Source organism: Falco naumanni, chromosome Z, assembly GCF_017639655.2.
Source record: "Falco naumanni isolate bFalNau1 chromosome Z, bFalNau1.pat, whole genome shotgun sequence".
Taxonomy (NCBI): domain Eukaryota; kingdom Metazoa; phylum Chordata; class Aves; order Falconiformes; family Falconidae; genus Falco; species Falco naumanni.
This window is the reverse complement of record NC_054080.1, coordinates 25,737,944-25,762,255: the sequence shown is the minus strand read 5'-3', so window position 1 is coordinate 25,762,255 and position 24,312 is coordinate 25,737,944. Positions and strand designations below refer to the sequence as shown.

Sequence of the window (24,312 nt, the reverse complement as noted above, 5' to 3'; positions counted from 1 at the left end):
AAACCTACCAAAACCAGCAATTCAATAATATTCCTCACATAAGGAAAAAATTATTATGGAATAGACTGGTAAGAATTATTGTTCCATTACACAATTTGTTTCCAGTAAAATCAAGTCCTGCAACTGCTGGCATCACAGAACATCTTTACACTTGATACAAATACGAGATCAATTACAAAATCACTCAGTGGCAATAACTGATAGAAACAAATAGTTCAGTTTATTTCTTCAAGTTGATAAGCATAACTTACAAGCAGCAGGAACTTGAACAAAGTGCCACAATTATTTTTTGGGAAAAATATATCATAATACAAGCTTTAGACATTACAGTTACCAGAAAAATTCTATCAAGAAAGGCTGCACATGCCTCTCCACTGAAATTTTCAAAGTATTATTGTAAATCTAAAGAGTTTAGAAAGTCCTGCATCCTTTCTAAACTAAATATAGATAGTATTTTACAGATTATATTTTATACATCATTATTTCCGCATTGTCATTAAACAGGTGAAATCTACATTTTTACTTTGGTGGCAAAGATTAATTTCAGTTTGAAGCTCCTGTGGCACCGTGAACAGAAGATGCTGAGCTAGGATCAGATGGAGGGGGAACAGCAGCAGCAGCTTCAGGAAGCACAGGTGCAAGCACAACACGAAAAACTGGGCACATATCCACCTACAAAAAAAAGGAAAAAAGCCCAGGTCATTTGCACAGTTTGCATTAAATTCTATTAAACATCTAAGGGTTACTATTTATGAACTATTTAATGTCTTGACAACTGCACTGTCTCAAAGACAAATTTGACTGCATAGCTACCTGGAGCTAAGAGTCATCTAACAAACTCAGAAATTTTTGTTTTGTTTTTGCACCAATTACATGGAAGATGCAGAGAACCTGCTGTAAGATTGTCTTCAAATAATTGATTTTACAGGTGGGAATTTTTTTCCTGAGGCAAGGATAACAAACTAGGTACAATCCAAATCTAACAGGAACTATTTTCAGCAACAGTAGTTTTCAAAGAGCAGTTTACTTTGACAGAAAATGCAAGACATGTAATACAAGCAATATCAACATGGTAATCAATATTATGGAGGTAAAAAAACACCCAACCAAAAAAGAGGTGTTCTGATCTGACTTCCCTAGCCTGATTCAATCTTCCTTTTTTACCTCTTGAGGAAATTACATGTTACACTGTAAACTCACTGAGAACTAGTAAGTCCAGCCTCATACTATGCATAAAGGAAAGTGCAAGTATAAGGAAAAAATACCAAATGAGTAATTACAGTTCTTTTAGTCTAGCCTCAATATGATAAGCCTTTTGAAGACATTTGGAAGGAAACTAATTACAAGTTATGAAAATTATATCTAATACAATACAGATTTACCAAAGGTGTTTTTTTAAAATTAATTTAGAAGGATTCCAGTAGTTCTCCCACCAACCTACAGTGACCAACTGTCACTATAAATGGTGACATTCTGACAAAACAGATTACTTTGCTCTTCTCAGAAAACAACCCATTTTCTTTACTTCAAGGTATGAGTACAGAAAGATTTTCTCATACCAAAGCTAGTTATGACTTAACCATCTTTTTCATTCTTACTAAAAGCAGACCACGTTTTCCCTCACAGAAGTACCCCCTCTATTCAAGAAGTTGCCCTTTAGGCAAGTACAGGTATAAATTACTTCTCATTTGCACTCAAATTTGGTTCCATAATGCATAAAATTAACAGCTAGTTATTTCTTCATATTTCATCCCATTTTCAAGAAGTTAAATCTCTTCTTCCCAGAAGAACGCAAATACTTAAAAAAACACAACCCCACCAATCCTGTAGCACTTACCTTCTGTAAGAGATGAATTATACAAGTTTTGTGAAACATATGATGACAGGGGAGCTCTGTTACGATTTCACCTTCCACATATCCTTTGCAACAGATAGCACAACACTGCTCTTGACCTGTACCCATGATCAAGAAAAAGCATTATCATCTTGTTCTACATCTAAGATGAGCTCAAATTAAAATATGTATCTTAATATACTAATGACTACAAGATAGAATTACAGTCCAGTAAAAATTAGTTTTCCAAACTGACTAAAGTTATATTCAGTTTCATTCAAGATTCAAAACCTCTTAGAACAACATTGCCAGCTGCAGATTAAGCATGTTTAAGTATTTCATCTACAGTATTATAGAAAGCTATTTGTTCTTATAAATTTTATGGAAAAAAATTAAGAACTAACTTCCATACCATTATTTGTGATGACAACATGTGGCAAACAATCTATGGTTTCCTTGGCAGCTGGTGGAAGAGAGAATTCAACCTCAGAAGACTGCAGATTTTCCACAGGACTCTGAAAAGGTTGAGCAGAGACCAAGTTCTTACTCACAAATGTAACATTCCATATAAAAACAAATAAGCAAGAAAAGTAATCCAATTCTAATAGTATTACTTTCATAAATGGAAGTTATGTCTATCAGACTAATAGTACATCAACTTTAACAAGATGAAATAAGGTTGAAACAGTAACAGCTTGTTTAAGTCTTCTCAAAAGTATCAGGACAGCTTAATTATTTACTGAACGTTTATTTATTTTATGAAGTTTCAGAAAAGCCAGCAAGTAAAAAGCGTAACAGAGCTTAGGAATACAAAACTGTCATTACATTTCACTTTCTGGAAATAAAAGCCTCGTTAACGTGTTTCCTGGCTTCAGCCACTGAATTACTCAGGTACAAACAAAAATATTAAGTACCTTAGCTACAATACCAATGTAAATTTTCAGCAAAACCCCCGGATCCACATAAGTCATTATACAGATGAGAAACACTTAAGACATAGTCCTCTGGAGTCATCCTGTTTGAAACTTACATTTTTCACCATACAAACTTTAAGACTCCAGTGCTACAGCAGGCAGATTTGATGTTTACATCATATATTCAACACCATAAGACACTGAAAGGATCTCCAGTAGAAAAAAAACACCACAGAACTCAGATTGGTTATATTCCTTAAGATATTTACTAGATAGACATCTTTGAACAGCAGAACGAAATGAAACTGAAGAGCCAAGAACACAAGAAGCACTGAGTTCATAACGGGTGTGACTAGTTCATTCTGTAGAAGTACAACTGCTTGCTAATCAGCATGGCAATTATTCATTCTAACAGCCATCAATCTCCCTTGGTAAGAACTTTAAGATAACCTGACATTTTTTTAATGTTTGGGGCACACTTAACGAAAAATACCAAAAATATACTAGAGAAACATTGGATTATACACAAACATCTTCAACAGGATCTCCTCTTGAACTTCAGAGAAAGTTACTAGAGCTACAGCCTGAAAACATGCCCTGAGTTTTATCACAGTGGTAAGGTAGCTCAGGCAACCATCCCACTATAGATCTAAACTAGCAGGTTTGCACTTACAGTCAAGTGTTCATTACAGAGAGATCAGCATGAACTATCAGGCATATTTACAGCTCCTACTGTCACACACGCTCGTATTTAGAAATCTGCTAATTTACAGGAAGTCCTGGGACAGTTATCCCTAGTGCAGTATGCAAGTCCACCTACAACACAGGTACACTCTTCCAATTTAAACAGCTTAAAAACATTCAATTCTGCTACAGCAGACAATAACACCTTAGTTTAAGGTGATTTTAGAACTTTTATTTGTATTTTGCTACAGCTGCAGTGATCTGAGATTAATTTGTAGGAAAAAACACTATGCTTACTGAGATTAACTACCACAGCTGGAAAAATTAGGTAAGACTCCAGACAGAAGGATGTAGTATTACATGTGTCTAACCTCTGTCTATATCTAGTATGAGTAGTCAAACAGAAAGCAGTTTTCAAAAGCATTGTATTGTTTGCTTTTGAAAGCTACACAAAAAAGCATCACCAACAAAGCCACACAATGAATCTGATGCTTAAAACCACATCTTCAAAATGAAAGCAGAGCAAAGAAGTGTCCATTTTACAACTTTTGTCAGATACCTTTATTTACTTCCTCTTATTACTTAAGCAACTGTTTACCACTCCATGTACCATAAGCCAAATGCTGGACACTACTAAAAAGAGTGCTATAGCCTAGAGGGTTTGACCTCCTTACATTAATGAATCAGCACAGGAAATGTTCACACATGAAGTCACTATACTGCTAATGCTATAAACCAAACACTCCTGGCTAAGTACTTTCCTTAAAAGAAATGGAAGTAAAAAAAGTCACTCATAGGTTATTACATTTTAGGATTGCAGATTCTTATTAAAAAAAATAGGTGTGTTCTATATAAGATATATTCACTACTTTTCCCATCCAAATGGGACAATTATGATGGATTTCCTACTTCCCTCCCCAATTAAAATACACTTGAAAGGGATGTGACATGGTAATGCATTGAAAATTCAAGTGTTTCACAGCTACAGTAAATTAGTTTGCTGGATAGAGAAAGTTTTGGAAAGATTTGAGCTATAATAAACTCTCAAAATTAATTGTTTTTATAGGTGAAAAAGATCCGATTAATGAATGTCCTATTTTAGATAAGAGAATTTGGGGAATGTTAAGGGAGGTGCATTAAGTAAATCAGTAACAAGTTGAAGGAAGTCACAGTCATTAGATAGGTTATTAATGATGCTATAATTAAACTCAATCCAACCTGTTCATCAAATCAGAATAACACCTAAAGCTAGTCAAAACACAGAGTTCTCCATTACAAAACACCTGGTGTAAAAATACTTACTGCAGAAAGCAGATGGGTTGCTTTTTAAACTTGAAGCAAAAACACAGGCACATTGCACCCATAAGGTAGAACCAGACTAAGCAAGATTTAAGTAATAGCTGTATGCTCTAAAGCCAGATCTAAATAACACTAAAATAGCAAAACTGGCAACAAGTAGCCTGTTAGAAAGACAAATAAATACATGTGTAGTATTTAACTGCCAAGTGGCAAACCAGATGGGGATATAGTTATTCAAACAGAATGAAAACACATGCAAGCAGTAAGAGGGAAGGTGAGAGCTGAAGTTGTAGAACAAGCAGAAAGTTTTCTGGTGAAACTAAAACCTAATCATCATGCAGCAAAATGCCTAGCAGAACCAGAACAAACCCTGATCCTCAAAAGACCAACTATGTCAAGAACTGATGAAATCACTCCCTTTACTCTTGGGGAGAGGGATGAGGAGCATAAAATACCAATCATGAAGACTACAACTAGTTTCAGTTCTCACCTCCCTCAAAGAGTTCTCAAACCTGATCACCTTGACCTAAGGTACCTCTCAGTGACCTCTAACTCCCTAGTTGATACATACAGTTGCAATAAACTACAGAACAAAAATAGTCATATATTACAAACATTTCCTATACACATTATAAATTGAAAAATCACAAACTGCATTTTACAGCAGAAAGCAAAGACATTTTCAGCAGTATCTTACCCAAAATGCAGTGTACAGCATTTTCAGGGAAAAAAAATATTTTTTTTAAAAAAATACTTTTGTGATGCAAAAGTCAAACTGAAGTAACTTTTCCAGTGTGGGTATCTAAGTAAGCACTGTGATGATAGTACCAGAGGCAAGGAAAAGGCTTTGTAATACTATGACATACTTAATATTTCAGTGAAAGATTTTACTATTTCAAATCTGTGGAACACATTTCTACATCTTTATCTACAGTTGGCTGACAACCAGGCAAGTTGTGTTGTCTGTTCTGAATGTCCTTCCAAGAACACAAGTCCCTAATCTATCTTAATCTCTTAATAAAATATAATGTGACCATGTCCTTGACTGGATTACACTGGACTAGCCATCTGCAAGTCCTGTTTTCTAGAAAGCAGAAAACATTATATCCTAATCCTGTCTACATCTTGATGTGGTCATTATACAGGATCTCAGCAAACAAAATTAATTCTGAATAGACAGACATTATAGAGCCTTTTTCTGCTTACTTTCTCTCAGCTTCCAAAAGTACTTGCAACATTGCCTAGGAGAAATATTGAACGGTATTGTGTAAGCCTTGCTCTTATTTTCTGAAGAAATTTTAGTACCTATCTTCACACTGGAAAGAAAGGCACTCTATATATTCTGCTTGATATGTGGAGGAAATAGTCAGAATTCTTACTTAAAACCCATATTGTTCATTTAGTTACAGTCAATATAGTTGTTCCTTTTACTACTCAGTTACCATTTTTTGCAGACTAATTCCAATAATGCCAGTCTTCTATGCTCACTGTAAAGTTTCAGACATGTAAGTGCTAATATTTCAAGCACAAATGCTTTCTTCTTGCCCAAGATCCACAGTGACCTGTACCACAGTTCTTGAGAATAACTACCTTTGACCTTTGCACTCATATCTGCTTGCCAAGTCTGTTCAATGACAGTCCAGTTCCTGATGACACCAACAGAATTACAGCATCTTCTCAGTCAGCCACACTTATAGCCATAGGATTGCTTTTACAGGTCAGCCTGTGAAGACTGCACATACTTCTCCCGACAGAGTAACTAGGGAAGTGTTGTTACACAGTAATGAGAAAGAAACTCAGAGCTGTAACAACCTCAGTCTCCTCTTCAAGTGTTAACATATAGATTAAAGAAAAAAAAACGGATTAGTTTTGCCTCTCTAAACAGTTCCTCTTGCTTTGGTCAAAGGAGGAGGTCAACTGCTTCTGTAGTTCTGGTTTTTGATGAAGTGAGAACCAGCAACTATGAAAGAGACAAGACATTTTCTCTATACAACTACAAAATACTGCTTTCATAGTAAGGATATCAACAGACTTCCTACACATGAATAGGCAGGTCTGAAGTGTCTCCAGATGAGTAATGCTAACAAGATGCTACACAGCTGGAGAAGGCCCTATGGTACTCTATCATAAGTAATACCGACCTCCCATATACCTTGGGGGATGCAAGTTATGTGGAAACTGAATGACTGGCAGCTTCTGGGAACAATGCTTCCACCCCCTTGGAAACCCCCCCATGAAGTTTATTCATGAAATCATTAATTCTGCACATATGAGAAAAGTATCTATTATTGTCCCACCAACTATCAGCTTTAGAAAGCATTTTAAACAGTCCTTGGTATTTTGTCTGCAAGTAGACTATGACATACTATCTGCTCTGTTCACCTCTAAGAGCTAGTAGTCTAACTGCCCCTTGCTGCCCCTAAAGTTGTCACACACAAAACATTCACTTTAATTGTTGTAACACTGTATGATATGTCTACCCATCATTTAACTCTTATTTTGACAAATACCCTGCAGGGGAAACTTCTGGCAGTGCAAGAATTGTCACATTGGATCAAACTGAATTTCAGCTAGCTCCATATTCACTATGACAGTGACTCACATCATGTAAACCAGAAGAGACAAAGATCATAACCTTGCCAGTTCTTGGATAAACCAGAGTACTTGTTATCAAAGTTAGAGAGACAGAAAGTAATCAGAACAAGATAAAAGCTTGTTCTGCTTTTGTGTGATTTGTTTTTTTTTATTTTAAAAACACAGAATCCAGACCTGGCAAACACAGAAAAGTCTTCTACTGACGAATAAAAAAAAAAATCAGATACCCAATTGTACTCTTGCAAAAAAAAAAAACAAAAACAAAAACAAACCCACAAAACAAGGTGTGCCAATTCACACATAGCAAAAGAAAGCTACGTATGAATAGCTATGTAGGGAATCTGGCAACATTCTTTAAAATAATTTAAATGGTGTATGCTTACAATGGTAGAAATAATTACTTTTCCTTTAAGAAATAAACACGTTCTAAAAGGATTAGCACTGATCAATGACTTACTTTAAATTACTACATCACTTTAAAAACTTCCAACATTTATTTTCAAACTTGCAGACCTGAAAGTTCAAGCTAAAACATGAAAGCACTTCTCCTGATTCTCCCACTTTTCAGATTATGCTGAAGAAGGATTCAGTAATTAAAACTTATGCCACAACATCACTGATATTATATCACCAAAAATAGTTTAATACCTCCACAATTTGCTGCACCTCCTGTGTTTCGTGACTGGGACCACTTGGTTTACTTGATATATTCTGTATAGCTTGATGATCAGCAGAAGATTTAGATGTCTTGTTGTCTAGACATGCCAAGCCTGGATCTGTGCTATAATCTCTCATTAAAGGCGTTGGTTCTATTTCTTCATAACTTCCTCTAGGAACACCGTGGCAGAGAGTGAATAAACGGGACTTTAACTCAGAAAAAACAACAGTCTCCTCTACTAACTTACAAAGTAAGCTATCTAGTGTTTGCTGAAATAAATTTCCCATTTCACTTGCCAAACCTCTGTCTTCATCATCATCTTGCTCTCCATCATTGCCATCTGGCTGAGAAGAGGCATTTACCAAACCAATTCCATTCTGACCATTCAAATTATTGCACTCTCCAGATGCATAATTTCCAAGGTCAACAGAATCCTCAAAAGGATCTGTAAGGTCTGAGATTTGGATGCCTTCCAGACCACATAGAGAAGATTGTGTGTTCGCTTCAGAATTTTGGCTTGATGTGCTTTGGGAACAGGGTTCTTGATTTCCAGTATTTTGGGGTAAAGACTCATTTACTAAACCAGAAGAAACCTGATCCAATGGACTGCAACCTACAGAGAAAGATGTAAAAAACAATACATTGAAATAATAAAAAATTGAAATATTCTTGTCTAGAACAGCTGCTTATGAAAAAGAAAAGATAGTCCACTAGGACTCCAGTGCAATTTGATTAGAGAAACATTTAACCCAGATGCAGTCATTTTTCACTAAAATATTTACCTTCTCATTTATATAAGCTAAGCATATAAAAAACAGACTTAAGTGATACAATTCCATCTCAGCCTGTGACAGCAAAAAAACCCCCAAGTTTTAAAAGGAACTTGTTTATAAGCAGCATTTTTACATTGTTTATAAAAAAGGAAATTTTAAGATGAGAACAGGAAATCTGAAAAAAAAACAACTCTTGGAAAGTTAAAAAGCTACAACACTTCTTTCCGTAAGTTAAAAATCGGACTATCCATTCATTAGCAGGCTAAATTGTGTCTCTGTAAGCCACCTATTGCTACTATAAATTCCATAGTAATAGCACTATATTTTGTATATGAAGCTGTGAGTGCAACTCCTCATAAGAAAATAGCAGAGATGAATGTGGAATTAAAGTTAGGAGTTACCATCATTGCAAATTGTTTGGTTATATTACATTTCAATACCTCTTGCATAAAGGGACAATAAATGTCAAACCCAGCAGCAGAAGTTAAAGGTAAACACATGTATAGTGCTGCTACTACAAAATTAATGTTTAGTTCAAGTAATTTTTAAACTCCTAATCAAGGCAATAGTCCAAACTATTTTTGAACATACAAAGGCTTGCATAGCTTGATGAGAATATCTGAAGATTTTGAGTCTGTATTTAGACATTTGGTAACTTAAACCACAAGACCAAAAAGACACTATGGTTAACTGAAGTGATTCCCTGGCATGTTATTTTAAAAGCAACTAGAGGTAAGGAACCATGCAAAACTAGTGTTGCAGGATTAAAAATGAAAAGAAGAAAAAAGTATCTCATCTAAAGAGCTAGAGCTTGCCTAGGTTGTTGAATTCATGCCACTGAATTAAAAGCTGCGCCTCTCAGCACTGGAGGTGTGGCTTGCAGGAAGCAATACTGTAACATTACATTTTATCTAATTAAAGTCTTGAAGTTCCCTCACAAAATTGAACAGCTGACACTGGAAGGCAGGCCCCTCTGGAGATCATCCAGTCTGCTGCCCTTGCTCAGAATCGCCTATAGTAGGTTACCAAGGACCATGTCCAGTCGTATTTCTATTATTTCCAAGGATATAGTCTTCTACACATCTTCCACATGCTTAGATATATCCAAGATATCAAGCCAGTTAGTAAGGAAATATGTAGTATATTTTAGGTAGTACCGCCTCACCAAAAAAAATAAGTATCAAATGTGGAAAAAATTAACCTACTTAAATCAATCCAAAACATTTCTCAAAGATAGATTTGAAAGTCTGTAATACAGAAAAAGACCAAGTATATAAAGCATGGCATTTTTTTATTAGACTTACTACAGAAAAATAAGTCACTCAGAATTTATATACAAAGCAACTGCATTAAGAACAAGGAGATAATACACTCTAAATGGCCTATTTCTTATGAACCATAAAATAACAGCATGTTTATTTCTGAGTAAGTGAAACAAAGTTGGTAGCATTAGACAGTAGGAAGATCTCTACAAGTGTCAACACTGCCTTACAGGAAATAAGCTAACTAGATATAAGTATATAAAGCATATAAAACTGAAAATGTTAAGTAACAAAAAAATAAAATTACCTCAATATGATCTACAACACACAGCTGTCTTCAAGATGAATGACATATGACAAAGTTACATTAGCTCTATGCTATTATAAAAGGAGAAAAATTAGGAGAAAGCAGATACAAAATAGCTTATAAAGGAAAGATAAGAAAAATGTTACTTTATAGAAATCATAGAGTCATTTAGGTTGGAAAACACCTTTAAGATCATCGAGTCCAACTGTAAATCTAACATGGCCAAGCCCACCACTAAACAATATCCCCTAAAAGCCACATCTATACATCTTTTAAACACCTCCAGGGATGGCGGCACAACCACTTCCTTGTGCAGCTCATTCCAATGCTTGACCACTCTTCACCCAGTGAAGAAATGTTTCTTAATATCTAATTTCCCCTAGTGCAATTTGTTTCCTCCTGTCCTATCACTCATTACTTGGAAGAAGAGACCAACTTCCACCTGTCTACTACTTCCTTTCAGGTAGTTGTAGAGGGTGCTAAGAAGCTCCCTGAGCTTCCCTTCTCCAGACTAAACCCCCCCAGTCCCCTCAGCTGCTCCTCATCAGACCTGTGCCCCAGCCCCTTCCCCAGCCCCGCTGCCCGTCTCTGGACACGCTGCAGCCCCTCAATGTCCCTCTTGCAGAGAGGGGCCCAGACATGAACACAGGGTTCGAGGGGCGGCCTCAGCAGTGCCCAGTGCAGGGGGACGGTCACTGCCCTGGTCCTGCTGGCCACACTGTCTGATACAGGCCAGGGTGCTATTGGCCTTTTTGCCGCCCTGGGCACACTGCTGGCTCATATTTGGCCAGCAGTCAAAAACACCCCTAGGTCCTTTTCTCCAGGGCAGCTTTCTAGCCAGTCTTCCCCAAGCCTGTAGTGTTGCATGGGCTTGTTGTGACCCAGGTGCAGGACTCAGCACTTTGGAAGATCTGAGGCTATGTGACACTTTTTATCAGAAAACCTCATACAGTTAAGAAGATGGGAATATGTTCTAATCCAACCAGCAGGTTTTTATTTCTTTATGAAATCATTGTTCAGGTGCTGAACTCACAAGAGACATTTTGGGAAATATTAACATTTGATATTCATTGAACAAGAAAAGGAAGTGGTCTGACTGGTATACACAAATAAAAAGAGAACCTTTAAGAATATTTTGTAGGCTTAAATTAATTCCCACTGACAGAGACAACAACCTGGTCCATGGTACATCAAGTATTTTATAGCCAAGTTCCAAACAGAAGGTTTGAATAGGTATTCTCTTCCAAACATGATTTGTAATTTGAAGACAAAATTATTTGAATTACACAATGTTATTGTTATTTAGATTGTTAGAAAGCATTAACTCATTCAGGAATGCCCTTCTTCAGATGAAATTAAACAGCCTAAAATAGACTAATTTGCCTTCATGTTAAGTTTCATTCTGTAAAGCCATATGAAATGTACTTTACACATGATATTTGTCTATTCTCTTCCCTTCACATTTCTCTATGCTCTCCTCCTCTACTTCCAAGCATCCCAGTTTGCATTGTAATGGTAAATACACAAAGATATGCACATACATAAATAATTTTCTCTGAACATCTTCCAATTCTAATTGTTCGCAGACTTCCTTACCTTTGTGATCATCTAAAGTGGATGTAGACATATCTTCTTCCATATTACTATCTGTAGTGGTGCGGTACATTCTTGAGTTTGTGGCAGACTATTCTGTTATCTTCTTAACACATTGCTACATGAGATTACGAAGGAAAGAAAGAGATAGAGATTCATTAGACAACAATGTCCTTATGAATACCCTCTTCCCCAACACTTTGATATGATTGTTCTCACAAGGAATCTCCCATTTCTTAGAAGTCTTGAGCTGCACTAGCAGTACAATTATTAAGACGCTGAAGAGCTCTGGACACTTGTGTTATAAAAGCATGTAACAAGTTTCATCTACACTAAGACAAGCAGTCGTCTTGCCCCCATCTTGAGGGTTTTGTAATCAATAACAGGGACTTTACAAAAAAATTAAAAATAGTCCAGATGTCATATGACTTTTTTGAATGCGATTCACTTCTGCACATAGCTCTGACAATACATATGTCAGCTTGCAAAAAAAACATTTGCAAGCACTGTAGTGGAAAAGCCTTCAGGTAATGCAGCACAGTTCAGCCTGTCCTACTCAGCTGATCTCTGCAAGTACAATTAGTCAAATCCTATCTCTTAAAACAAAAGTCTCAAGTCCCAGACAGGTACAGCCATACAGAGCAATTGCCCACATATGGCTCGTACTATTACAGCAGTATTCCATATTAATGGATCCTAATGCTTTTACCAAGAAAACATGGGGTAAGTAGTACAAGGTTTCACATCCAATGGCTGTTGTTTATACAAATGCAACTAGAACTTCAGCATTTCAGATGTTCAGTGCCTTTTTTTGTGTCCTTTTGATATTTACTAGATATGGAATTAAGTAGCTTTATTATTCTTGAAACTCAAACTGAAAAGGAGACAAAGTCCAAAAAAATAAAGTTTGCAACCATTAATACAGTTTCCTGAACTTCAGAAAAATAAGAAAGCTTTTTTTTCTTTCCTGGCTGTGAAAGATTTTTCACTATCCTTAGTAAGAGGATAACTATATGCAAAGACTCCATTTGTTAGCAGTTATTTTATGCAGCTTCAGGTAGAATAGCCACTAGTAAGGCTAGTAGTTGCAGTATGTGGACTGCCTAAGAGACATAACTGCACATATGTACCAGCTATCAGAGTCCAAGGAGGTAGGGGTTTTTTTGTTTGTTTTTTTTTTTTTTTTTTTGAACTGGCATCACCGTTGAAGCTGTCATTTTGCTAGGACTGTCATACAGGAAACTAACTGTTGCTGCCTACCCAACATAAAAAGTAAAATCCAAGGGGAAAAGATGAAATCTTTTTCTTGGGGCTGCACTCTTGGAAAAAACCACATGATCCCTTAAGAGCTTTAATATAAGAAACAAATAGAAGAAAGCTGTCTATTGCAAGCTACAGCTTCCAGTAGAAGCTAGTCTTAAGGTGTTCAGCCACATAACATTCTGAAAGAAATGGGTCTACAATTGCCAACATGGCAATTCTGGGAACATTTCCCTAGCAATCTGCACTACAAATTTCTGGGGGGAAAACCCCCCAAATACTGTCTGCCATATCTTCCCCACAGACCAAAACCAGACAGACATGAGTAGTATAATGATGGTGTAAGATTCAGGGCCTCAGAAAAAAATGCAAGTTCCAATAAAAGAAAAATAATCACTTTTGCTTTCAGATTGTTACAAATGAGGATACAACCCAATCTGAATTTAGCAGTATTTATTATAAATGATAAAAGGCAAGTAAACAGCACTGGGTGCACAGGGAGTCTGCGCTCCACCAACACGCACACCCTATACAACAACATGTTCCCTTTTATGCTCATTGTGCTAATACATATTCATTGTTATACGGGGAAATGGCATGGCTGTTCAGATTAGTTCTTAACATAGGTGTTCCTTTCCTTGTGTCTGCATGTTTAATGTTGAGGGTCCCTTTGGTGGTCATCAGGGATGAAGTTAGATGTCTTCCTCGCTTGTCCTCTTTCTCACCCTGAAGAGCTGACTTCTTTCTTTTACCACGTAAGGTGATGTAAGATGTATTAAACTGAGCTGAATAGAAGATGGAGCAATACACACTCAGTATCTCCTGACAGGACACCAGTTCTGCAAAACTGATCAGTCCTACAGATGCAAAACACCAGTGACTAAATAACCAAGGTATGGGAAACGGGATAGTTACTCACTTCTCAGGCTAAAGATGTTTATACACACACACACACCTCCATCCTTTCCAAAGGGTACTACACAATTACCCGAATTCCTCAAAGGTTCATTAGCAGCTGTCAAAGCAGAAAAGCATTTTAGATTACAAGAGCTGGATTTAAAAAACAAAAACAGGAGAGAGTGTCTCCTAAAACACACAATGCACAAACAGGTAGGTCCAGCCTTCCCCATGTACTGCCTTAACCACCAATGCAGAGCAGCATGCTTTCTCTTTACTTCTACAAATACTGCACTAAGGACTCCACTTCATAGAGCCAGCAAACTAAAAGCTGTAACGTATAAAGCCTCAGAATCTAGACCCAAACCATCTGACTTGCATAACCAACTTGTCTTTTCCCACAAAAGAACCCACCATTCTCCCAGAAGTAGCACCAAGTTCAAGGTTAACTATAGACACATGCATACATGTGTTGACAATCAAGTATGTAACTTGAGTGTTCAGAAATGATCCATCCCCTTGACCACAATCCTACATATAATCCTCAAACCATTCTAATTTACAAAGCCAGATTTGGAACCACAGGAGTTTCCTGCTCAGTTATATGCCAAGTCCTCTAACAGGATCCCAGTCCCTGCCCAATGAAACCCAAACACCACCCTTTCCTCTCCCTTACTTTTTGTTGTACTCTATCCTCTTGACTCCCTCACATCCTGCACACAAACAAGAGAAGCAGCTTCCTGGGATCAAGGACTACATGATCTAGATCTACACCACTACTTAAATCGCCACGGTTCATGCAGATGCAAGATACCAGTTGTGGCATACACCCAACTCTGGAACAGGGCTACATTTTCTGCCACAGGAGCAGGCACACTGGTCTTACTCATGACTCCCAGAACTGCTGTGATCTACACAGCATCAGTTTGCTGGAGCACAGTCCAACCCATAGAAGCAACAATAAAAAAAATCATATAGATTAAAGAAATCAGTTTAACTAATGCAGTCCTGACAAAACCTTTCCTTTTGTCCAAGAGCTGAAATAGTAAAGAGCTTCCTTTACATACCTAGGAATTTTTGTAGTTTAAGGAGAGGGCAACTGAGCTTTGTAACTTCTACTAAAAAAAAAAAAAAGAATACTTCATATAACCCTGGAAACCTCACAAGAATATTTTCAGTTAATTATTCCATCAAATTTACCTGATCTTCTCTTCACCCTGTTATGTCCGATTTTATTTCCTTGGCATCATTCACTCACACACAGAGCCATCTCCTAAGCCTATTACATATCTCACAAAGTGAAAACAAAATAAGGACTGTGGCATGGGAAGAGGGGGCAGGGGGGGAAGCCCTCCCAAGTATTTTTCATACCAAAGAAAGGGTAATTTTCTGCTGCAGGAGGCATTTAGCTTGCTTTCTTTTTTGTTAAGACATATAAAGTAAGCTTCAAATATCTTAAAGTAGTATTTTTTTCCAACCTTTTAATAACTTGTAACTTTCTCCACTCTCAGATTTTTCCCAGCATTCTTGAACAGGTATGCATATTCTGATCTCAATGCCACCACACTTGACACAGAAGGAAAAAGAAATCTCCTTTATCCTACTTGGCTGCTTTTTTTTTTTTTCCTCACATCTATGAATTATGGAAACCATTTTCTTCCACAAGGCAAGAATGGGATCTCACATCCAAGGTTTGAAAATGGAATGCATGTAATACTGACACAACTACTGTTTTCTAAGCTGATGTGTTAAAGCAAAAATTGCGTTTACTCCCAGAAGTATATGAATGCACTTGGCTGTCAAATGGGCAAAACTTAAAACCAGGTCACATTCTTGACACCTTCTCCCTTGCCTAACAAGTTCTGAAACATAATGAAGACATACCCCTCATCAACTCAAAGTTTCACATAAAAATATTCATGTTATCTTTTAAACTGTATTATCCAATATTCTTTGTCTCTAACCAATATTCCACATCTCTCTTCCTGCAGATATTGAAAGCATCCAGTAGAAGAAATCTGAATTAGAATGGAGAATTTTCAATCTTGTAACCAAGAGTGCTCAGGATGCTAGAGAGATTATTCGATTTCAGTTCATGGAAGGCAGGCATGGAATAATCCCAAAAAAGGAGAGAAATTTTTCAAGAATTTGAAACAATATATTACTGTCACAATTTCCCTCTCTTGCCACTGTGGGCAGATTAACAGAAATTCTTCAAATATTTTATTATGCTCACAAGCTGTAAATTACATTCACTGGCAAATCACTACTCAAAACAATGAGTATTCAGTTAGAATTTATCTTCACCATCTGTAATTTGCCTAAACCTCAGAAAGCCGTATGTCATGGTCTAACCCTTGTAGGCAGCTAAGCACTACAGAGTCGCTCAACTCAGCCCCCCCACTCAGTGGGATGGGGAGAGAGACAGAAGGGTAGAAGTGAGTAAACTCATGGGCTGAGATTAAGACAGTTTAATATTTTTTTAAAGAGGAAAAAACAGAATAACGAGGAAAGAAACAAAATCAAGAAAAGAATGAAGAAAAACTCACATCACTCACCAACAACCCACCAATGCCCACAGTTCCAACATTAACAGCAGCCTGGCGAACTTCCTTTCCTGCTCACACACACACACTGCCCCCCCGCCAATTTTATTGCTGAGCACAACATCATATGCTATGGGATATCCCTTTGGTCAGTTGCAGTCAGCTGTCCTGGCTGTGTCCCCTCGCCTGCTTGTTGACAGGGCAGTGTGAAAAGCCGAGGCAGCTTTAGCTCTGTGTAAGCACTAGTACTAAAATATCCCTGTGTTATCAACACTATTTTCAGCAAAAATATATAAAACATAGCCCCATACAAGCTTCTGTGAAGGAATGTAACTATCCCAGCTGAAACCAGTATACCATAAGGAAACATTAAACATTTTTCTAAAGGATCATATTTATTAATCTAAAAGCTCCTTCTTTAAACTCTTTGGTTTAGCAGTGACTTTAGGCTTCTCACTAGGATACTGGGAATACAGTAGTGTTTATTTCCATAAGCAGTATCAGCTCAGCTACATGTACACTGGAAACTGGAATATGCTTCAGTATTTCTTTTCCATGTATTAATTATCACCTTTTCATTAACCTTCCTGGTAATTTTGCACCCTCCTTTAAGATATAGAATCCACTATGTCAATGCTTTTACTTAGTATTGCTCCTTTGCTTTGTCTGAAGTAGTCTGGAAGTAGCCTGGCCTACCACTAAATTGACTTTAAAAAAAAAATAAAATTTTTGATCTCTCAGATTACAGAAACTGATTATTTTGTTAGTGACTACAACAGCAGCTCACTACACCTTCAAACAGATTGACCAGTTTAGGTCTCTGAAATCTCAGTAGTACAAAGCATCCTTTCAGCAAACACTGATCAGGTATTTTTTCCACTGTGTGTCTAACTTTGCAAATACAGCATAGGCAACTAAAGAGATCTAAATACCTTTGTGAATAAAAGAAATGCTTATTGTCACTTTGCCCACTGTAATGACAAAAATAATTCTGCATTTAACACTATTTAGAGAGCTAATTAAAATATTAATCAAATTTATAATTGTGAACTTCAACAACACTGCTGGGCTCTTCACACTTTTGTCAAGTCACTCCAAATTAAACTCATAACTGAAGTGTGCACACAAACTTGGTGTCAACATGTTTATACTTATACTACTAGCTTGATCCTATCAGTTTTGATATAACCAGAATCAATGCTAGCAACAGTAAGATAGCAATAAAAAGTCTTCTTCTGACACTGAGTGTATGCTGTACCAAAATTAGGTACTGACACTTTTAAGGCAGATCACTCATTCTCTGTCCTGTGCTGTCCTCACCCAGATACACCCTCCCCACCCACCTGCCTTGCAGCCCTGTTCCTAGAGGGAGGCTACAGCACAGGCTTTCAGCTCTGCCAGCAGCTGCCGTCAGAACCAGACTGTGCTCCCTGGAGCAGCACGGCTGGAAACCACAGTGGCAATGCACAGTCATCTGTTAAGAGGCAAGACGACAAAGGTTGTCCGTTCCTGGGGCTGACAGGGAGGGAAGGGATTTAGTTTCAGAGCACCCTTCCCCTACAATTTTTATCATGGGCCAAAATCCTAGTCTCCAAGGAATATCAAATCAGACCAAATAGTAGTAAGAGACTGTTCTTTGGGAAGACAAAATACAGATAAGACCAAAGAGACTCCCATTTCTCAGCTATTTAGTAGCATTTTAATGTACGAAACATGTTATGCGTTCTTAAAATAGAAATGGTTAGTAATCAACAGTTTAGATTACAAACTCTAAAATGCTGCTTCAGAAACAAGCTTTCTATCTCAACAGAAGATATCTCAAGACAAATTTGAAGCACTTTCTTCCTCTCCTTACTGATGAATACAATTACCCATGGTGTCAGTGTTAGACTACATTAACATAACAGTCGCCCCTTGAAATTGCCTGAAAAGGTAATAAACAAATATATATAAACAAAACACTACTAGCATCCACCTCCACTCACACATTTTAAAACAAGACCCCCAAAAGCCGTATCATTGCAAAACACCGATACTGATTGAGTCTCTTCAAATACTAAAACAGGACGAACACCAACAGGGTGATAGCAGATTCAATTCACTTCAGTACTGAAGGTTCCATTCTGCATTTCCCTGCAAATTTGCAGGTTTGTACTGATTTCATGCCATAAATGCAAAACTACAGTTCTGAAATATGACAATACATTAAGGCATACAAATATAAATAGTTCAATTTCTGCATTTTTCAAAGCATTAGTTAATATGCAGGCTAAAAGTTGATTAGTATTTTGGACATTGTCTGAATACTCCTAATATCGATCAATGACCTCCTATAATCAGCATATACAATTCACAGCTATCAAATCATGACATTTTGCCAGAGATGCTGGCCCTATCCAAACAATAGCAAACTCAAGTATACACAGGAAAATGTAAATGTTTACCTGGAATGAAATGCACTAGATATATTCCCAGGGCAATTAGTATTTACTGAAGTCATGAATAAGAGACACAAGACTGCTTCAAGTCCAGAACTCCTTTTACAAGCGGAGCCCTGTCACCACCTCCCATGTAAAGGTGTCTGAATGGATGAGTTGCTACAAACCACCATCTTGGTACAGTTAATTTCTATCCTTAGACATGCTCCTAGAGTTAAGGATCCTGCATGGTCCCTATTCTTCCATCCAGGCTCTTCCGCCCAGCACAGGTACACAGAATCCCCTCGTACAGATGTCTCATCTGTTCACTTCAGCCAAGGAACCACAGTTAGGCTGGCTTGCTCTGATGCAGCTTCAGCTGTGATTACGCCTGTTGGCTGTCAAGCTGTAAACTGGTGTCATGAACTTACTCAGCCTCACCAAACCCCCTTCAAGGGTCTAATTCTGCCTTCTTTTTTTAAAGCACAGCCAATAGCTACACTTACACAGCTGAGGCAGTAGAATCGAGCCAGATGCAAGCAGCTTGAAGGAGGAAACACTACACAAACTCTGCTGCCAAAGCCCCTGCATCCCTGAGCCATGGGCCCACTCTTGACTGGGCATTGATCTATAACCATTCCAGCACTGTGTCTTCAGTGTCTTCTGATGATCTAGCTGATCCAACATTATACTCAAACTCTGCATTATTTCCAGCTTATCTGCACTGATTTACTCCAATTTTATCCTGGTTCTTTACTTTCTCATGCAAAACTGTAAATAGTTTGAATGCATCACTTCCTTGACTTTGACTCTACTCTGACAGATAGGACATGGAAATCTATCCTACCAACTGCCATCTCTGGCTTAACATTATAATTGTTCTCCTAATTTTTATCGTTATGAATAGCTTCAGCAGAAATTCCACATCAAATCTCAACTTGAGAGACTGAAGATTAAGACTGAAGTACTAAAGGTTTTTCAATATAAAGACTGTATGTGTCATGTACTAACCAACTAAGAGCAAGGCACACTGTCCCTTAAGGAAAGTTAGCATTACAACTTTAACATAAAAGCCTAACTTTGCCAGTAGCCCCTGTATCAATGCATTCTGTTTATACAGAACACTATTTTGGGCTTTAATCATTATCTGAACCTTCATATCCCTCTCCTTCCCAAACATCACAAGTTGTATTTAAATACATGTACTAAACTAAGGGCATGGAATAGCCATTTTAACCCACTGCTTTTCAGAAAACATCCAGTAATCCAGTCACTGTTTTTACTAAAAGGTGTACTGGGAGTCTGCCGCCTCCTCTCCCTCCTACTTGAGGTACTCATCCACTGAAAAAGTGTCAAAACTCCATGTCTGTCTTTCTCCTTCCTCTGCCTATGACTTTCACTTTGACATTTTGCATTTTTATTTCAGTTCCAATTACAAACTTTCTAAAGGAAGAAGCCTCCATCTACAGCTGAAGGACAACTAATAGGTTAAAGGGTGACTAATAGCAGGAAATCAATTCTGTACAAGTCTGACTCAGCAGCAAGTAAGTTTGTTATTTACATATATTGCTTACACAGATTTATGTATGCATACTTCTCCTAAATGAAATTTACAACTACAAAGTATATACTCTTCATGATCTGTGCCAGGGGTCCTCACACTTTTTAACCAGGGGCCGGCACGGATGCAGTGGCAGGCAGCCATCTGCGGCTGCTTGGTTTCCCCCCCCAACCCCCGACGGGGGGGAGCGGCGAGGGTCTGTAAATACCGGGGGCCGGACTGAGGACCCTGGGGGGGCGTATCCAGCCTGTGGGCCGTAGTTTGAGGACCCCTGATCTGTGCATTAAGAGATAACAGTAAGTCTGACAGCACTCTATCACTACAGGACATAGTTTATTTTTTCTAGATACAGTATCACAGAATTTTGATCAAAAATCATTCCACTAAATTGTGTAACTGTACACAGAAAAGTGCAAATCAAGAACTACACTCAAGAGAAGTGTCCAAACAGGTCAAAAGTATAAAAAAAAAAGTACCTAAATGCCATCTCCAAGATACTAACTGGATCTTTCCAGCATCAAGTTGTAGTAACTTTTTATACCTTTGTGCACCACGCAGATTCACATATGCTATGTAACCAGTATATATTCTTCAGAAAGTGTTAATTCACCAACAGTATCCAGTCAAGCACATCTACAGTGCGTTTTTTTTGAGAGAACTCAGCTCCACTGCAGCCAGCACAACTAAGCCAAGCGGTTCAAGTGAACCCACCAAAGGTGCAACATCAAAGCGCACACAGGAAACAACACCCTGAAGAAGGCTCTCATGCAGGTGCAACACCTATCCTGTGCACTGTACCTACAGGTTAATGTATTTCTACTCATGTGGAAGAAAACACATATTTTTACCTCATGCACCTTAACAAGTGTGTGGATTCCAGGCCCAAGACATATTCCTTCTGAAACTGAACTTGGGGGGTGGCCCTGCTCACAGCTAGCTCAGACCAGTTCTCCAGCAAACAGGCAGCATGAGCGCTTCATAACTGAGTGCAAGCAGTATCAAGTGGCTTACTTTAGAACTGAGCCTGCTCACACCCATTCATATTTTGTCTGAGGTAGCGCAACAAGAACCCACCCCACCCCACTGGCAGGGCTGCTCTCGGGGGCTTGCAGCACCGGGCCGAGAGCCCACACTTGCCACCACCGACAGTTCTCCAGCCTCAACACCGTGCAGCAGGGCCCCCCATCCACCCCGGGATACCGAGACACTGTCACAATGGGAAGGGGCGGACCAGAAAACTTTGACCCGAACATCTGCCCGTGCCTGCCCTGCAGCTGATGCCCCGCCGGCTTCCCCGCGCCCACCGACGGCCTCGGCCCCTCACGCACAGGCACACGCCGGGCCACCACAGCCCACTGAGCGAGACGAGGGGGACCGCGGCTCCCCCTCGGCCCGCCGGCTGCGGCCCGCGACCCCGGTCGCGGCACCACCGGAGCAGCTACCCGCAAGCCCGTCCCTGAGGGGAGGCCACCGGCCCGCGGGACAAGCGACCGCCCCGGGGGCAACAGACCGCCGGCGGCGGCTCGGCCCTGCCTGGCTCCGCTACCGCCCTTCCCCATGCCGGAGCGAAGAGCGCTGGGCTTGAGCCGAGGCTAGCTGAGGCTCGGCCCGCAGCCGTCAGATAGAGCTCAGGCCACGCCGCGCCCACACTCATTCCTCCCAAGCCCAGTTCCCCCGCTCCCGCGCTTACCTGCACCACCAGACCAAGCTGCCCGCCGCGACCAGAGGCGGCCAGTACTTAAACAGGGTGAAGGAGGCAGCGACCAATCCCGGCTGGGGGGCGGGATCCGAGGCAGCGGGTTGGCCCTGCTGCCTGCGTAGGGGCGGGGCGGGGCGGGGCGGGGGCGGGGCGCCGGTGGGGAGCGGGCGGCGGGACGGGACCCCAGTGCCCAGCAGGGCCTGGCCGGCCCGTGGGGACCGGGTGTCCCGGCTGCCGCCTGGCGGTGTCCCGGGCGGGGTGGGGGCTGTGTAGCTGCAGGCCGTGGCCGCACCGGCTGCGGTGCAGTCCCGCGGCAGGAGGGCCGCTGACCTGCTCGCCCCGAGCACCCGGGGCAGCCGAGGCAGGGACGCTGTGGCGGGCGGCGCGCCTCCTCAGTGCCGGCCGCCCGCTCGGCTGCTCACCGGGAGTGCGGTTCCCGCGCGGAGTTTGTGTTTCTGGCCTTTATTTGTTGTTTGTTACTCAGTGAATTACTGTGGGCCTTTTAAATCCGTCGTTCTATCACGCAGAGTGAGTTCAGCTCCGGGCCGGTCACTCGCCAGAGTTTGGCGGAGGCAGCAGTGCAGGCAGGCAGAACACCCGCCGTCCCGCCATCCCGCCATCCCGCGTTTTGCTGAGAAGCAGGAAAGGGTGGCATGTGGTGGGACAAAGATTTACGCACAATATTGGGCAATACACGTTGTACTAAAGAGGTAGATAAGCAAAAAGGCATCTACCTGACAGAGGAAACAGAGGCAGGCAGAGCAAGGAAAGTGGAGAAAAATAATGGCCTCATGCACAAGCTCCACAGCGTTCTGTGCGTGCAGAAAGCAGGAGTGTCTCAGCATTTGGGATGGAGGCAGAGCACAGACTATGCCATACAAAAACAAGGCCAGAGAGGGCATGCTGCTCATTGTCTACAGTGTTGAACTTCACCTGTTTTCAACTTCTATTTTTATAAAGTTTGAATATTGATTTTTATTAATATTAGTAATTCCTCAGGGAAATATCTCATTATCAATATCCAGCATAAACTTACATTGCTCAACATTCTTGTCAGTGTAAGTATCCTTACACTCTGTTCCAGAAATACAGTCAGTTCTTGAAAAAAAAAAAAAAAAGAAAGAAAAAAAAAAAGAGGTAAAGGAAGTGTTAAATGATGGTACCCTAGCTTGCTTCCATCTACAATAATTTTTTTTTAGTTGTCCAGCATTACCATATTGGGGGTACACACTAAACATAGCAGCTAGGAACAAATCGTTTATGAACACAAATACCTGCTTGCTGAAACATGACAAGATTGAAAATCAACTTAATCCCCAAAGAAGAAAACAAGCAAACACTGGACCTAATGAAATGCAATTTCTATGAATGTGTCCCATACTCCTGCTGCCACTCCGTGACAAGAATCCCTGGTCAAGCATTTCCTTACAACTCCTTCCCTCCTTTCTTACATTATCATTCATTTCTCAGTCTTTGGCCATTCTGCCCTTCTATGTTTCCTGTAATTATTTTTCCTGTCCCTTCATTTTAAACAAGAAAAGCAACAGGGCACACTGCAGATGGTTATTAGCTTTCTACATGCTAATAGTACATGCATGCCAGCTGCTAGCCAGGAAACCATATAGATGGTGTCCTGGTTTCAGCCAGGATGGAGTTAATTTTCTTCTTAGTAGCTAGTACAGTGGTGTGTTTTGGCTCTGATGTGAGAACAATGTTGATAACAGCACTGATGTTTTAGCTGTTGCTGGGTGATGCTTATACCCAGTCAAGGACATTTCAGTTTCTTGGGTCTTGCCAGCCAGGGGGCTGGAGGGGCACAAGAGCCTGGGAGGGGACACAGCTGGGACAGGTGACCTGAACCAGCCAAAGAGGCATCCCATACCATGGGACATCATGCTTAGTATAGAAACTTGGAGGGTTGGCTGGGGGGGATCATTGCTCAGGGACTGGCTGGGCATCGGTCAGTGGGTGGTGAGCAGCTGTACTGTGCATCACTTGGGTTTTCCCTTTCCC

General features: G+C 39.8%; 1 protein-coding gene across 2 annotated transcripts; it reads right to left on the bottom strand.

The window, feature by feature from the left end:
- Window positions 1-201: 201 nt before the first annotated feature.
- Window positions 202-22,370, bottom strand: PJA2 (praja ring finger ubiquitin ligase 2). Of its 2 annotated transcripts, none has more exons than XM_040580820.1 (6): window positions 22,291-22,370; window positions 11,923-12,037; window positions 7,975-8,597; window positions 2,247-2,349; window positions 1,838-1,953; window positions 202-672 (listed from the first exon to the last, which is right to left on the bottom strand). In XM_040580820.1, exons 2-6 carry the CDS (start codon window positions 11,990-11,992, stop codon window positions 544-546), a joined length of 1,041 nt encoding a protein of 346 aa, XP_040436754.1. In that variant the 5' UTR covers window positions 11,993-12,037; window positions 22,291-22,370; the 3' UTR covers window positions 202-543. The 2 variants fall into 2 exon arrangements, with proteins under 2 accessions (XP_040436754.1, XP_040436753.1); XM_040580819.1 differs by lacking the exon at window positions 22,291-22,370 and adding an exon at window positions 13,766-13,964.
- Between the last annotated feature and the right edge of the window lie 1,942 nt (window positions 22,371-24,312).